The sequence below is a fragment of the Saccopteryx bilineata genome, chromosome 1, assembly GCF_036850765.1.
Source record: "Saccopteryx bilineata isolate mSacBil1 chromosome 1, mSacBil1_pri_phased_curated, whole genome shotgun sequence".
Classification (NCBI taxonomy): domain Eukaryota; kingdom Metazoa; phylum Chordata; class Mammalia; order Chiroptera; family Emballonuridae; genus Saccopteryx; species Saccopteryx bilineata.
The window spans coordinates 103,080,680-103,097,592 of NC_089490.1; the positions used below are offsets into that span (position 1 = coordinate 103,080,680).

Below are 16,913 nucleotides of genomic sequence, written 5' to 3' on the forward strand. Positions count from 1 at the left end.
CCACTGTGATTGACAGAAGTCCAGCAGCCCCTGCCCCGGATCCACGCCTGCCACCCCAGAGCTGTCTTCTGCTGCCCCCAACTCCGGTTCGAGGCGGGCAGAAAGCTGTTGTGAGCAGGAAGACCAACATGCACATATTTATTGAGTCCGGGCTTCAGGTGAGAATTAACCTTGAAGTGAGCTTTGCTGTCCACAGCGGGTCTGTGCCTTTCACTGCTGTGCTGAAACTCTAGTATTGCTTATTTCTCTGGTCAATGTCTTACTGTAAATAAATTATGGAATATTATTTAAAAGGTATATTGGTCCATTCACTATTTATCTCTTCTGGTACTTACTGTGATAGTATAACTTGCTCAGAATTAGTGATTCTGACTTAACATTTATTATGGTTTCGTTGTTTCTTTGCCCGTGAGTTGGCACGTCTAAGCTACTTTGTTTTTGTTTTTTTGTTTTTTTTTTATTGTGGCAGAGATAGAGAGAGTCAGAGAGAAGGGCAGATAGGGACAGGGAAGGGAGAGAGATGAGAAGCATCAGTTCTTTATTATGGCACCTTAGTTGTTCATTGATTGCTTTCTCATATGTGCCTTGATGGGGGGGGGCTACAACAGAGCGAGTGACCCCTTGCTCGAGCCAGCGACCTTGGGCTCAAGCTGGTGAGCTTTGCTCAAATCAGATGAGCCCGTGCTCAAGTTGGCGACCTTGGGATCTTGAACCTGGGTCCTCTGCATCCCAGCCCAAAGCTCTATCCACTGTGCCACTGCCTGGTCAGGCTAAGCTACTTTGAATTTTTAAAAAGGTGGTGAGCTTTAAAAAACACAAGTCTAATTATTTTATTTCCTTTTAAAAACTCCTCCTTGGCTTCTGTTTTTCCTGGGAGAGAGCCAGCCCCTTCGTTTGGGCTGCAAGGTCCTCGCCTCATACTGTACCTTCCAAAACATGCTCCAGCCACATATGGCTTTCCCTTGGTTCTTAAAGTCTCTATGCTGTTCCTGCTCCAGGACCTCATCACCCACTTTTCCTTCTGCCCGGATCCCCCACAGAACCCTGCATTCACAGTTATTTATTTCCTAGAGTCTGTCTTTCTGGCTAATCCATCAGTGCAGGAACCTTGCCATTGTCCCGTCCTACATGGCGAGCTGGTACTTGGAATCACAGGAGGTGCTGAGTAACCATTTGGTAAATAAACTTAGAATCCCAGCTGCGCAAGTGAGCTCCCACCTTCTTCACTTACTGAGACTCTCTCAGGCAGTTTCCTATTCTTTCAAAAATTTTATATATCAAATAGAAGCATCTTAACATTTCAGGTTGTCTCTTAAAATCATTCCACCTTTACCTAATAACTCATTTGGTCTTATTGGCATCTGCTATGAAATAATCTGTTTAAATCTTTTAGCTGCTGCATCTGAGTCTGAAGACTTCTAAGATCAAGTCTTCGAGTGAACACGTTCTGGAAATGTTGGATCCTTTTGTTTCCCTCCTCATAGACTGCCTGGGTTCCATGGACGTAAAGGTGAGCACCTGTTCTTCCGAGAGCTGAGTCCTGCAAATACTTAGAACTGAACTTCTTGGCTTGTGCAGCACAAGGTCATTGGGTGTTTAAAGGGATTTATGACATCATGAACCACTCTACTCCCTGTATTAAATTGCTCCCAAGTTGAGTCATCCCATGTTTGGATAGCCCTTAGTGGTTTTAAAAGCCCTCCTAGGTACATTAATTACTTCATTTGATCCTTGCAGTGTGAATGGTGGTGCCCTGTGTCAGTAATCATCACCTCATCGTCCTCACTGCTGTGGGTCCTCAGAATAATCCATGGGGCATAGATTATTCTTATTTCTGCTTTATAGATGAGAAAACCAGGCCTTAGACTGACTTACCCCAAATCGTATAGGATATGAGCCTCGGTCTCAGGCTACAAAACCTACACCCTCCACTTCCTCAAGCTGTCGGTTTTACAGGGAAGGTTCTGAGAGGTTGAGTGACATCTCTAGTTGAATAGGTAAGAGCTGCAGACCTGGGACTTATGACTCTGGAGCTTTTGCTCCATGTCTTCATCTGATCAGCCCAGTGAGGCCGTCACAGCAAGCAGAGCGGTAGAGCTGAGCTAGGTGAACAAACATCTAGGCCATCTCTGAGGTTCGGCTGGAGGTTTGGGGATTCTCCTATGAATCAGTCAGTCCCAGCACACTTTCTTTCTATACCTTCTGCACAGGAGTTAACTATTAAATTATATTTCCTTGTTTCCCATGCTTAATTTCTGAGCCAGCTATCTGCTCCATAGATAGCATCCTTTTTTGTCTTGGTATTCCTAATACTCATTAGAGTGTCCTGTATATGTAATAAAAGCTTAGTAAGATTGATGAGATTGATGTACTGTTTTAGAAAATAGCAGTTATTTATAATGTATTAAAAAAAACCTGTTAAGATGGCCAACCTGTGCAGTCATTTTCCCATATAGGTTAAGAATACATATAGATATAGGTAAGTGATCTTGCGATACATCCTAACTGGCCTTGGAGGAGCAGTAAGTCCCTCTGTAACAGGGAATAGGAACCCTCCCTAGCTTCCTGCACTTGGGCACCGTCCCTCCAGCGGGGGCTGGGCAGAGCGCTGCATTCCTCCAGCATGGCTGTGCGCGTACACAGCCTGGTGGCTGCGTTACTGAGTGTGCTCACCTCTGAGCTGAGTAGGTTTGTTTGGCTTTGTTTTCCAGGTGATCACAGGCGCTCTGCAGTGCCTGATCTGGGTCTTGAGGTTCCCTCTGCCTTCCGTAGAAATGAAGGCGGAAGAGCTGACGAAACACCTTTTCCTTTTGCTGAAGGACTATGCAAAACTCGGGGCTGCCAGGGGTCAGAACTTCCACCTGGCGGTGAACTGTTTCAAGGTGAGGCATTCTCACTTCCACTTAGAAAAACCCGGCCCAGGATTAACATCTAAGTCAGTTTTCCACATCGTCCTCTGTGGACTTGGTTAAAACTTTCTCCAGATTAATTTGCAAAGTCCAGAGGATTGGCTTCCTGAGTGGGAAAGCACAGATACTGTACCAAGTCCTCACGGTATCACCAGGTCCTGATTTGTGAGGTACCCTGGCTGTCAACCATCTTATTGTGCCTTGCAGTGTGTGACCATACTTGTGAAGAAAGTGAAGTCTCACCAGGTAACTGAAAAGCAGCTTCAGGTTCTGCTCGCCTACGCTGAGGAGGACATTTATGACACATCAAGACAAGCCACTGCCTTTGGTCTCCTAAAGGTATGGTGTCATCAGAAGGTTGGATTTTACACGTTGTGAGCCTTACATCAGATATTTAAAATAACATGGAACCCAGTGCTTTGACTAGCTGTAGGCTTTCAATATTAAATAATATATAAAGATCATGATTTGGGTGGTTATTAAAATGTTTGAATGTGAGCTCTATGTTTATTAATGCTACCAGGGCATTCTATACAATTATAGGTGTATATCTGTATTTATATTGGACATTGTTTTCCTTTCTTTTTTAATTGTAAAATATACATACTATAAAGTTGCCCATTTTAATGATTTTTCAGCATGTGTTCTTTTTCTTCTGGAGGTACTTTCGTTATGTTTGAAAATGGCCTGTGCCTACTTACCGTCAGGCCAGCGAACGCGCACCTGCAGTAGGACAGGAGGAGTGTGTCTGTCCTTTTGTATTTCAGGCACCTGCAGCAGGACATGAGGAGTGTGTCTGTCCTTTTGTATTTCAGGCACCTGCAGCAGGACATGAAGAGTGTGTCTGTCCTTTTGTATTTCAGGCACCTGCAGTAGGACATGAAGAGTGTGTCTGTCCTTTTGTATTTCAGGCACCTGCAGCAGGACATGAAGAGTGTGTCTGTCCTTTTGTATTTCAGGCCATTCTATCAAGGAAGCTGCTGGTCCCAGAAATCGATGATGTCATGCGGAAAGTATCTAAATTGGCAATTTCTGCACAAAGCGAGCCTGTCCGAATCCAGTGCAGACAGGTCTGTAGAGAACTTACTCCCATAAGCAAGGTTTGGGCCCTGCCTTCTCTGTTTGGTTTTTAGATAGATGTTAACGTTGACCGAATTCTGAAGGTGACTTTGTGTCATATTGATGCTTTATTCTGTGCACCCCAGGTGTGAGAAGGGTCTCAGCTTTGTCTTCGGCCATTTCTCAGTTAACAAGGAGCATTTTAAGTGTAGCACACCGTAGGCGGCATGTTCAGATAGATGAAGAAGTACCTCTTCCTTCTGTGGCAAGGGTCTCCCTCCAGCGGGCTAGTCGTCGGCTCCTCACTCACGTCCCCGTGTGCCAGGAGCTCCCGGGAGAGCGCTCCGCACAATTCTTCTAGTCTTCTTACAGCAGACCGGCACAAAACAAATTCCACAAGTAGTAATTTAATTACAGACATCATAGTGCCGGGAGGAGAAAAAGTTGTCATATTTTATTACAGAACACACTGTTATTTATATGCTTAAAAAATAATAATAGTCTAGCCAAAAGGAAGATGACATCAATTTTAAGATGCACCCCATTTCAGATATGTTAAAATGTAAAAAAACAGTGCTTCTTAGAATTGATGAAATTTAGAAGAGCATATGATCAGGTGAAGAACCACCCTAGTCTGAGGGCCGGGCAAGGCTTTCCTGGGCATTGGCACAGAAGCAAGACTTGAAGGGAGAATGTGACCTCACCTTCCAGGTGAAGGCAGGGGCAGATGCCAGTGGAAGGGCAGTGCTGAGGTGGGTGAGACGGAGCTGGTTGGAGGAGCTCAGTGCAGGAGTGAGATAGGAAGGGAGCCAGGTCAGGGTGGACTTGTGGTCTTGTTAAAAGTTTAGGGGTTTGTTCTGTGACTGGCAAAGAACCACTGAACTCAGTAGGCAGGGGAGTGACGTGAGCAGGTTTGTATTCACGGTCGTCCATCCCTAATACGGAAGTGCCTGTCAACCCAGGAGGTCAGAGGGTCTGAATTGGAAATTTGAACTCTGAGTTAAAGGAGAGGTTGGGCTGCTCAGGAGGCCGGGGAGGAACGAGAAGAAACTTGTCTTGAGAAAACGTTTCCTTAAGTACTGGAAGGAGGCCCAGCTGCTGTTTATTTAGCACCAGCTGTGTGTCCAACTGTTTACATACATGACTTCTATTTGTAATTATCCTTCAAAAGAAATAGTACCCTCATGTTATGACTGGGGGAAAAACAAGCCTGGAAAGTCTAATGATGTGCCTGGTTTGCACTATTAATGAAAGAGGCTGAATAGTAGATAGTTTGAAAGCAGAGCCTTTGGATGCAGATAGTCTGGGCATTGCCACTTGAGCAAGTTACTCACTTTTCTGTCAAACTCATTCTCTTCATCTGTAAAATGGGGTAAATCAGCTACTTCCTAAGGAAATAAGGAAAATTAACCAGGAAACACTTAACCCAGTGTTAGGCACACAGAGATACTTAGTAAATTTACTAGCTATTATCAGTGTCAGTGTTATTATCACCTCTAATGTTATTCTTACTCAAGGGGAAATGGGGCTGAGCCACGATCCACTTTCAGTCCACCACACCAGGGCTCCTGTCAGAGAGACAGAGACGTTTCCTGTGCGAGCTGAGCTTTGGAGCCCGACACAGCCTTACCGGGGGTGGGCCAGACCTGACCCTTAACCGGGTGTGTGGGGCAGCACCTGGACAGGTGACGCGAGAGCAGAGAAGGTGGGGCACAGTTGTCAACACAGGAGGCTGACTTCGCCTAACCCAGTGGTCGGCAAACTGCAGCTTGCAAGCCACATGCGGCTCTTTGTCCAGCTTAGGAGTACCCTAATTCAGTTCATAACAATGTACCTACCTCTATAGTTCAAGTTTAAAAAATTTGGCTCTCTAAAGAAATTTCAATCATTGTACTGTTGATATTTGACTCTGTTGACTAATGAGTTTGCCAACCACTGGCCTAACTGATCGATCACTTCTAAAAGGTCTTTTTAACCTAGCCTACCAATGGGTCCCAGAAAGCAGGTTAGGAAACAGGAATCCTGGAAAGATAGGATCCCAGTCATCTTCTGTGTGATTTCTGTTCCTAGGTTTTTCTGAAATATATTCTTGACTATCCCCTGGGTGAAAAATTGAGACCAAACTTGGAATTCATGCTCGCTCAACTGAAGTAAGTTTAAGCTACACAGAGGTGGTGGGTCGATTTTTCCTCTCCCTCAGGGTGGCAGCTGACTTGAACAAGCTAAACCCAATGACTCACTATCGGAGGGTGATCTGTGAGTCAGGGCTTCACTAGAAAGCTGTGCATGGCTCACAGAGCAGTTCTGTAGGTTGCTTGTCACCTCAGTCTGACCACTGATTGTCATTGAGTGCACTTAGAAGAGTGGTAAACATTTCAAACTGCACTGGAGCATGATACGTACAAGTATCAACATTGGGAAAACGGAGTTTTTTCCACTTTTTAAGAAATAGACTAATACCTTGAGACAATGTTTTAAGTTCTTAAAAATAATTCTTGGTAAATTTAAAAGATACTAACAAGTCCGTTTAACGTTCTTGCCCTAGTTACGAACATGAGACTGGGAGAGAGTCCGCCCTGGAAATGATTGCTTATCTCTTTGACACGTTCCCGCAGGTACCGTATGTCACAGACAAGCCGGTGGCTGGGTTTCCCTTCAGCCCCCCGTGTCGGGCAGCTGTGACCCTCCAGTCTGGTGTGCTCACACATGCCTGTTTTCTTTCAGGGGCTGCTCCATGAGAACTGTGGGATGTTCTTTATTCCTCTTTGTCTCATGATGGTGAATGATGACTCCTCCGTGTGTAAAAAGATGGCATACGTGGCGGTCAAATCCTTACTCAGTAAAATCAGCCTTGAGAAAAAAGATTGGCTTTTCGATATGGTTACTACCTGGTTTGAAGCAAAAAAGGTTAGGGTTGCTTTTAGTCATATTTCAAAGAAAAGTCTTAGCTTTTGGTGTTCGTACTTTAAATATGAATACATATACATTGTTGAATTAATTTTTCCCAAGTAGCTTTATTTTTATTTGATTATGTTAATATTCTTATAGTAAAATTTCAGAAAATGTAACAAGTTACAGAGATAACATAGAATCCTTATATTCCCCCTACATGGTTAATGTCAGCCAGTCACTCCACTGTATTAATGGATCGTAATGTACTTAACCAGCCCCCAGTGATGAGTACTTTTGTTTCCAGTTTTGCTTTTTGGATTGATAGAATGTAATTTTGTCAGTGGTTGTGTCCTCTAGCTGACTGTACCATCACCTTAAGCCCATCTTTTATGGAATATAAACAACAGGACCTCTCTTAATAATGATTTGACCTGCTCCGTTTCCGACCTGGGCCGGTTCACCCCTCCTTAGGCAACCTGGTGGTCCCCCGCTCCCGGGAGGTCACCATATTGATGCCGAACTTAGTGCGGACACCCGATTGGCATAGCGCACTACAGCCCAGAACTCCTGGGCTCAAGCGATCCTCCCACCTCAGCCTCCCGAGTAGCTGGGACTACAGGCGCGCACCACCACGCCCGGCATTTAATGATTTAAGTATTAAAGTAAAAATGAAGGTGGGGAGTATTGGGTTGATATGAAACTTTCCATTTTTTTAGTGATGAATATCACTTTTTAAAAATGTTGTTCTTGCATATGAAGAATTCTCCATGTTCTTGCTAGCCAACGGTGATCCATTTTCCATTGATGTCTGGTTTCATAAAGAACTGTTGAGAACAGAATCATGCCCACCTTCATTTTATAGTTTCGGAAATAGCTTCCCAAGCTGTGCTGATACTGTCTTGTGGCGGTTTGTTTTTGGTAGAGCCTAAGTAGACAGCTAGCTGCCCTGGTCTGCGGCTTGTTTGTGGAAAGTGAAGGAGTCGCTTTTGAAAGAAGACTTGGAACTGTTCTCCCTGTGATTGAAAAGGAAATTGATCCTGAAAATTTTGAAGATGTAAGTTATTTGCAAGGGAGTAAAAGTTTTACTAATGTTTATACAATAGCTTGAGGTTCAAGTGGTATAGCTAATAGATTAAATAATGTGTTCACAAATGCTTTTTTATTACTAAAAGCAAGAATTCAATGCAGTTGAATCTCTTTTTTAAATGAAAATTAAAGTAAGTTACCTTTCACTGTATATGACAGAGTTTCTCTAGCAGGGTGGTTTTGTCCTCCAGGGGACATGGAGCAGTGTCTGGAGACAGGCTTGGTTGTCACAACTAGAGGGTGGGGGTACCCATGGCACCTAACCGTTAGCAGCCAGGGCTGCTGCTAACCTCCTGCAGTGCACAGGGCAGCCCCACCGCCCAGAACCATCCCGTCCACATGGCAGTCGTGCTGAGGTGAGAACAGCACTGATGGAGATTTACATGCTGGGATTAAAGCGTCTATCAAATGCTTTGAAATTGCTGTCTTCATTGGTTTGCATTCATCCTGTTTTTAGATCATGGAAGAGACTAGAGAAAAAGCTGCAGATCGCCTTCTGTTTAATTTTCTTACACTAATAAGTAAACTCATCAAGGAATGTAACATGATTCAGTTTACCAAGCCCTCTCAGACGTTGAGTAAAATCTGGAGTAAGTGTTTAATTTATTTAAATCTAAAAGTAAACACATTCATTGTAATAGAATTATTGAAAACAGATTTGGGAAATTAAAATATGAATACTTCTGAAAGTATTTGATATCAGTGAAAAAGGGCCCTTTCATATTGATTACAGTGAAAATGTTTTTGAAAAAAATATATTTATGACTTTATAATTAACACATTTCATTTATAAAAGAAAGAATATAAATTGTGGGGGAGTATAAAAATGGAAAAAATCCCCCTAAGTCATCCTTGCTACTTGATGATAATTTGGTATATATTTCCCTCCAGTCTTTTTTTTGACATTACATAATTCCACATAAACTTTTATATCCCATCTGTTTGTACCTAATTCATCATTTTACTATTACTATAATATACTTAGTAGATATCCCTTTAAATAGCTGTAAGTAGTACATCATGTAAAAATGTCATAATTTACTAAATCATGTCATTTCTGTGAGGTATTTATTATTATCACTCTTGAAATGAAAAATAATATCCCAGAATTTTTAATTCACCATATTCAATTTTGATTAGTCGGTAGGAAATAGACATTAGCATGAATGCTTTCTTCAGTACCCATCTGTTTTAAGTGAACTCATGACCCTATGAGAAATAATGCAGTTTCTAAGTTATTATATGGCCTACTCTAGGATGGTTCCACTGAGACAGGGCCAGGGCCAGGTTATTACAAAGATTCATGTAGAACCCAAGGAAACCCATGTTTATGAAATACAGCAACAGACTAAAATAGATATGACATGATTTGTCCTGAATTTTAATCCTGTTCCCTGACACCCCAGGACTCTCCACTGTGCTCCCACGAGCAGTAAGTGGGGAGTGGCCGGGCAGCTTGAGAGCAGGATCTTTCGGGGGTCGTGTTGAAGAGGGAGCTTTGCAGGCAGACGGAGCTAAGGCCCAGGCTTGGTTCTGCCTGTTACCACTTGACGTGTCACTCAGCTCCTCTGAAACGCCCATTTCGTTGTCTGTAATGTAAAATGGAAATGACAGTTCAACGTCACAGAACTGTTGTTAGGTCTGAAAGCCCTGTGCCTGGCACATAGAGAGCATCAGTCAGCTACCTTTCCAGTCAGCTACTTGGAGCAACCAGTTTCAGTAGTTTTGAGAAACACGTGTGTGTGTGTGTGTGTGTGTGTGTGTGTGTATACATGTACACATTAACTTTAGTTTAGAAATTGTAAATGGTACTGCCACCTTATCACCCTGGAATCTGAAACTGGCTCGGATGGAACTGGTCTGAGGCTTCCCTCTCTCTTAGGAGTCAGTTTGCTAGTTGTTTCCAGGGCCTGTCACCTCATTGCTTCCTCGCTTCTTGAGAACATCCGGGCAGCAGGGACTATTGGTTGATATTTAATTCCCAAACCCAGGCACATCATAGGTACTCAGGGAATGCCTGAGTGAGTCCTGTTCCCACCGAGCCCAGAGGCCGAGACATCTGAGAACACATTTGGTTCCCTAGGTCACCTGCACTCTCACCTGAGACATCCGCACAGCTGGGTGTGGCTCACTGCGGCCCAGATTTTCGGACTGCTCTTTGCCTCTTGCCAACCAGAGGAACTTATTAGAAAACGGAATGTCAAAAAAACTAAAAGGAAATCCTCAGAACCTGTAGCCATCAGGTTCCTAACAAGTGATCTTGACCAGAAGGTAAGATTTCTCTAAAACCTTTTTCCTCCCTCATGACCTGTGTGATGTCCATTCTGCTTCGTGTAACTGTCCTGGGCTGGCCCTTGGGAGCAGTTCTTCCAGCCAGCGACTTGCTGCATTTGTGAATCTCTAAGGAATGTTAGGAACAAAGAGGGGTCGGTCACCCTCAAGGCCAAGGTTTCTCAAAGATAATTTTTAGACTCTTAGTCTACATTGGAAACCAAGATTAACCCTGTCTGTCCTGCCTCCTTCATAACCTTATTGATAACTAAATGAGATCACGTCCATGAAAATGTTAGGTAGGGACCATGTTCTGTCCGTCTCTGACTTCCTAGGGCCTGGCACAACACCTGGCTCACGGTGGGTACTCCAGTAAAGACTGATGAATGAGGAGGGTAGAAGAGAAGAGGAAGAAAAGAAGTATTGAAATGTTGTAAAGTTCTCTTCTAATAATTTCAGGGATCATGATCTATGTCTTTCCAGAGCTTGAAAGTATCCCATTTCCTTCAGCTTAAATGTGTGTGGCAGGCAGACGGGACCATTATGTAATTTTTAGCCATGAACCTTCCCTCTCCAGATCTGCACAAGTGGTCAGTGAAAAATCTAGCATCCCAGTTGTATTATGGTTAGTGACTCAATATCTCACGTTGTGTCTGCCAATATCTATTTTCTTTTCATAGATGAAAAGTATCTCCCTAGCCTCATGTCATCAGTTGCATTCCAAATTCTTGGATCAGTCTCTAGGAGAGCAGGTAAGAATCGTAATCCTATCCAGTTAAATAGAAGGGACCTATTCTAACTGTCTCGGAATATGCTCACATTTGGTATTTGTTTTGTTTTTCCTAGTTTAATGCTTAGGAAATTTAATGAATTATAAACATAAACTCAGATACATGTTCAGAGATGCAAGTATATCTAATTGACTCTGGGGTCCATTTGGGATTACTCTTGGCTCCATGTAAAATTTCCAAGAAAGACGATGCAGTGGGAGGCTGTTTATAAGATCTTCTCATCTTGCCTGACCAGGCAGTGGCTCAGTGGATAGAGTGTTGGACTGGGATGTAGAGGACCCAGGTTCGAAACCCTGAGGTTGCCAGCTTGAGTGTGGGCTCATCTGGCTTAAGCATGGGCTTACCAGCTTGAGCGCAGGGTCACTGGGTTAAGCATGGGATTATAGACATGACCCCATGGTCTCTGGCTTGAGCCCAAAGGTCACTGGCTTGAAGCCCAAGGTCGCTGACTCTTCTGTAGCCCCCCAGTCAAGGCACATGTGAGAAAGCAATCCATGAACAACTAAAGTGCCATAAGGAAGAATTGATGCTTCTCATTTCTCTCCCTTCCTGTTTGTCCCTTTCTCTGTCTCTGTCACAAAAAAAAAATCTTTTTCATCTTTCATCTTAACATATCTACTCCAGCCTGACCAGTCAGTGGCGCAGTGGATAGAGCGTGGGACTGGGATGCGAGGACCCAGGTTCGAGACCCCGAGGTCGCCAGCTTGAGCGTGAGCTCATCTGGTTTGAGCAAAAGCTCACCAGCTTGATCCCAAGGTCGCTGGCTCGAGCAAGGGGTTACTCAGTCTGCTGAAGGCCCACGGTCAAGGCACATATGAGAAAGCAATCAATGAACAACTAAGGTGTCACAATGCGCAATGAAAAACTAATGATTGATGCTTCTCATCTCTCCGTTCCTGTCTGTGTGTCCCTATCTATCCCTCTCTCTCTTTCTGTCTCTGTAAAAAAAAAACAAAAAAAAACAAAAAAAGCATATCTACTCCACATAGTGACTGAAACTTTGAAGGGCACTGTTTTTATATTAAATTATAATGTTGAATTCCTTTTCTTAGAATTTGAAAAGGAAGCAAATAATGTTCATGCTACCATGTGGTCTGAGAATTGTCTTTCCTTAACAGAAGACAAAAACTTCTATAACTATAAAGCATTATGTGTTTTCATATTATAAAATTTAATGATATTAAATATAGAGAAGGCATTTATAAATATGCAGTAAATGTGAATTGCTTTTGAGTAGTGGGTCTGCTGCTCCCTTTTACTTTCTCCTCTTTGATAGAGCGGGTGGGCTAAGAGGATCAGGTGACACAGATGTGGTGTATGCACATGAACACGGCCCTTGACCACATCTCCTGCGACATTTGGACCAGACAAAGCAATACAGATTTAGGGACAGGGCACCAGGAACTCGGTGACAGCCATCTCTAAAGAGCGATCTCAGCTGGTATGCCAAAACTAGTCTTTCTTTCTTTTTTTTTTTTTTAAGATTGTTAAGAATTTGTTGTTTGTAGCCAAAGTCTTGTATTTGCTGGAAGCTGATTCTGGGAATGAGCAAGGTGAGATGAAAGAAGGCAGGGAAGACCAACGTGTGGGAGACGGTGTGGCCAGAGAGGAAGTGGAGCACGAGGCCGGTGCAGGTGGGAAGGTGCAGTCGGACAGAGCAGAGAACGAAGAGGGCAAGGAGGAGCCCAGCAGGCCTGCCACGCTGCTGTGGCTGATCCGGAAGTTGTCTCGGATTGCAACACTGGAAGCTGCTTACTCACCTAGAAACCCCTTAAAGGTGCGACACATGTGCAGTGACTGGAAGTAGTAACTTTTCTAAAAGTATTTTGGTGTGCTTGTGATCTCAAGTCCCTGGGAACTGTTGTCCCCAAAACTGCAACAATATCTGCCCCAAAATGAACCGTTTTAAATTAACTGTTTGAATGGCTGCAAGTGTAAGAGAAACACTTCTAAGGGAGATGGTGTGTGTTTTCAGAGAACGTGCATCTTTAAGTTTCTTGGAGCTGTGGCAATGGATCTCGGAGCAGACAAGGTGAAGCCATATCTCCCAGTGATCATAGCGCCTTTGTTCCGAGAACTGAACAGCACCTATTCGGACCAGGGTAACTCTGTAGCCTCTCTCCTGAATGCTCTTTCTGCCTTTCTGTCCTCCCTCCCTGCCAGAATTTATTTTAGGAAAGAGAACTTGCTAGGTACAATTAATAGCAAACAAATAAGGCATGTTTGTGTTACATGTATTTGACTTCCTACCCCTATATGCTTTCTGGTGTCTAAGAGTGAACATTTCCTAAAAGATGGTTTACTCCTAAGTGTAAATATTCAAAGGAAACTATAATTTGGGGTGGTTCTAAACCTCAGAGTGCTGTGAACAATAACGAGTAATAAAATGTCATTATATTCTCAAGAACTGTAAGACAAAAAAGTATGAAATGTTATTTAGTATAAATAGTTCACTTTTTCCTATTTTTTTTTCCTGCCTAATGCATTTGGTACATTAGCCTCACTAATGCTAAACTGTCTATTTTAATAATAGGAAAAGAGGGAATTGGGGGATGGAAAAAGAGGAGGTAAGGTGGATGTTAAGAGTTTTAAAATAAAACATGAAGTAAATGTCAGAGCAGGACCTGTTTAGAGAAAATTTCTTTCCTCTTAATGAGGAGAAAGCAATGGCAGATTAGGTCTGCTTTGTTCTCATCAGTGAACACGTGCTGAGCACCTAGCATTTGCCAGGCACTGGGGGTTCAACAGTGGAGAGAAGTCCTACTCCGTTTCTAGGAGACTGACCAAGTATACTGAAATGGATGCAGAAGTCTGTGGGTTATTTGTGTTTGACAGAGAGGAGGCAGGGAAGGGTGGGAGAGCATAGCTTTTCATCAGCTTCACAAAGGAGTCTACAACCCACCAAAAAGAAAAAGGTTGTGGCCAGAGCTAAGCTTCTGTGACCTGTGAATAGAGGGCCTGGAGAAACCCATGTACAGAGCAGGCAGGTTAGTAACAACCCGAAACATCGCTGTCCAGCTCTGAGCCAGGATTCCACTAGCAAGTGGGCTTCGTGGTCTCGGACCTCCTGTTGCATCCTGGATGAGATGGTGGCTGGGCGCTGTGTCCAGCACTTTTGATGGTTTCCTCATCTCAAAAATGTGGGGGTTCGCCTAGCGTGCGGAGGACCCGGGTTCGATTCCCGGCCAGGGCACACAGGAGAAGCGCCCATTTGCTTCTCCACCCCTCCGCCGCGCTTTCCTCTCTGTCTCTCTCTTCCCCTCCCGCAGCCAAGGCTCCATTGGAGCAGAGATGGCCCGGGCGCTGGGCATGGCTCTGTGGCCTCTGCCTCAGGCGCTAGAGTGGCTCTGGTCGCAACATGGCGACGCCCAGGATGGGCAGAGCATCGCCCCCTGGTGGGCAGAGCGTCGCCCCTGGTGGGCGTGCCGGGTGGATCCCGGTCGGGCGCATGCGGGAGTCTGTCTGACTGTCTCTCCCTGTTTCCAGCTTCAGAAAAATGAAAAAAAAAAAAAAAAAATGTGGGGGTTCATTTCAGATTAGTGTTTAAGGTTGAAGTAATAATGCCGCAGGAGTTTAAATTTTGCATGTTGTTGACTTTGCTAATATTCAAATGTAGGCTTTCCTATGTAACTGTCTCTGGTTATTACTCTGTGTGATTAGATCCTCTGCTGAAGAATCTATCCCAGGAAATCATTGAATTACTCAAAAAACTGGTTGGGCTGGAGAGCTTCTCATTAGCCTTTGCCTCTGTACAGAAACAGGCTAACGAGAAAAGGGCACTCCGGAAAAAGAGGAAGGCTTTGGAGGTAAGTTTGCTGTTTGAAAATACAGGACGCTGTGTTTGTTATGCTTAGTAACTAACCAGAGCTGTGTGTGTGCATGCGTGTCGCACTCACCCGGGGAGGAGGGAGGAACTGGCTTTGTCTGATAAGTGGGGGCTTCATAGCTGGGGCTCCAGGTTTTTTTAGAGAGTGTAAACATATGTGATGTTGAAAGGTGAATCAAATTGTCCATAAGTGCATTTGATTTTTATTGGTTTAACATTCACTTTAAAAGTAATAGAAATTTTTTTTTTCAAGTTTGTAACTAATCCTGATATTGCCGCCAAGAAGAAGCTGAAGAAACACAAAAATAAAAGTGAAGCAAAGAAAAGAAAGATAGAGTTCCTACGTCCAAGCTATAAGGCCAAGAGACAGAGGAGCCACAGCCTGAAGGACCTGGCGATGGTGGAGTGAGCACCCTGCGCTGACGCTGTGCTGGCTTCCCCGCGGCAGGCACTGCCCAGTGTGTCTGCTAGTCAGAAACACGCAGGTCTTACTATTTAAGCTAAACTTTGGTGGATATTGTACATTACATAGTTTAATATAATTGTGCTCATATTTTAAAAATTAAAACATTTCATAATATGACTACTGTATCTTCACTATCTAAAAAAAGCATACAGTGCTAGCAGGAGTTGAAAAAAGTTTAAGATATACTTTAAAATAGCAAGACAAAATGCAGAAGTTAGGAATAAATTAAATGATTTGTAATACCCTTCTGTAGGAAATTGTAATACTTTATAAAAAGACATTAAAATCTGCACAAATAGAGAAACAGAACCATGTTTATGGGTAGGAAGATTCTGTCTCATAAGATGCTTGTTCTTCCCAAGCTAGATCCCATTGGTTAAATGCATATCTGAGCAAAATCCACAGTTCTTCATATTATCCTAACAAGCTGATTCTGAAACTTATACAGAATCGAACCTGAGAATAGCCACGATGCTCTTAAAAGACAATGGGGCGAGGGGCTTTTCCTGTGAGCTATCAGAAGTGAGGCACAGAGTGTGCTATCTACAACAGGAACATGTGCTGAATTCCACTTGGAAATTAGTAACTTCTACTTAGGAAAAGACAGAACCGGGATATGATAGGTACTGATAAAAGGTTATCATAAATCCCTATGAATCAACAAAGATAATCCAGTAAAAAAGTGACCAAAAAAAAGACAAATAAGCATTGCACAGAAGAACTCTAAATGGCCCTTAAACAGTAACATTTATCTGAGATTATATATATATATATATATATATATATATATATATATATATATTTTTTTTTTTTTTTTTTTTTTAAGAGCATGGTTTTTATTTAATTTTTTTTTTTAATAGAGACAGAGAGAGGGATAGACAGGGACAGACAGGCAGGAATGGAGAGATGAGAAGCATCAATCATCAGTTTTTCATTGCAACACCTTAGTTGTTCATTGATTGCTTTCTCATATGTGCCTTGACCGTGGGCCTTCAGCAGACCGAGTAACCCCTTGCTCGAGCCAGCGACTTTGGGTCCAATCTGGTGAGCTTTTGCTCAAACCAGATGAGCCTGCGCTCAAGCTGGCAACCTTGGGGTCTCAAACCTGGGTCCTTCCGCATCCCAGTCCAACACTCTGCCCTCTGAGCCACTGCCTGGTCAGGCTGAGGTTATATTCTTTTTTTTTTTTTTTTTTTTTTTAAATTTTTTTTGCATTTTTCTGAAGCTGGAAACAGGGAGAGACAGTCAGACAGACTCCCGCATGCGCCCGACCGGGATCCACCCGGCACGCCCACCAGGGGGCGATGCTCTGCCCATCCTGGGTGTCGCCATGTTGCGACCAGAGCCACTCTAGCGCCTGGGGCAGAGGCCACAGAGCCATCCCCAGCGCCCGGGCCATCTTTGCTCCAATGGAGCCTTGGCTGCCGGAGGGGAAGAGAGAGACAGAGAGGAAGGCGCGGCGGAGGGGTGGAGAAGCAAATGTGCGCTTCTCCTGTGTGCCCTGGCCGGGAATCGAACCCGGGTCCTCCGCATGCTAGGCCGACGCTCTAACGCTGAGCCAACCGGCCAGGGCTGAGGTTATATTCTTAAATATTAATGACATACTGTTTGAT

The 16,913-nt window shown here is 43.7% G+C and overlaps 1 protein-coding gene across 2 annotated transcripts in view; it reads left to right on the forward strand.

Annotated features, from left to right (window-relative positions):
- Nucleotides 1-15,417, forward strand: part of UTP20 (UTP20 small subunit processome component) — a 94,845-nt gene extending 79,428 nt beyond the window's left edge. For both annotated transcript variants that reach the window (XM_066262659.1, XM_066262667.1), the window contains exons 47-62: nt 17-158; nt 1,394-1,510; nt 2,712-2,882; nt 3,117-3,248; nt 3,869-3,979; nt 6,039-6,118; nt 6,514-6,583; nt 6,693-6,875; nt 7,783-7,914; nt 8,404-8,536; nt 10,030-10,217; nt 10,898-10,969; nt 12,492-12,785; nt 12,984-13,110; nt 14,669-14,814; nt 15,088-15,417. In XM_066262659.1, coding sequence (XP_066118756.1) covers nt 17-158; nt 1,394-1,510; nt 2,712-2,882; nt 3,117-3,248; nt 3,869-3,979; nt 6,039-6,118; nt 6,514-6,583; nt 6,693-6,875; nt 7,783-7,914; nt 8,404-8,536; nt 10,030-10,217; nt 10,898-10,969; nt 12,492-12,785; nt 12,984-13,110; nt 14,669-14,814; nt 15,088-15,243 — 2,254 coding nt within the window. In that variant the 3' untranslated portion in view covers nt 15,244-15,417. The remainder of the gene's footprint in view (nt 1-16; nt 159-1,393; nt 1,511-2,711; nt 2,883-3,116; nt 3,249-3,868; nt 3,980-6,038; nt 6,119-6,513; nt 6,584-6,692; nt 6,876-7,782; nt 7,915-8,403; nt 8,537-10,029; nt 10,218-10,897; nt 10,970-12,491; nt 12,786-12,983; nt 13,111-14,668; nt 14,815-15,087) is intronic.
- Nucleotides 15,418-16,913: the final 1,496 nt, after the last annotated feature.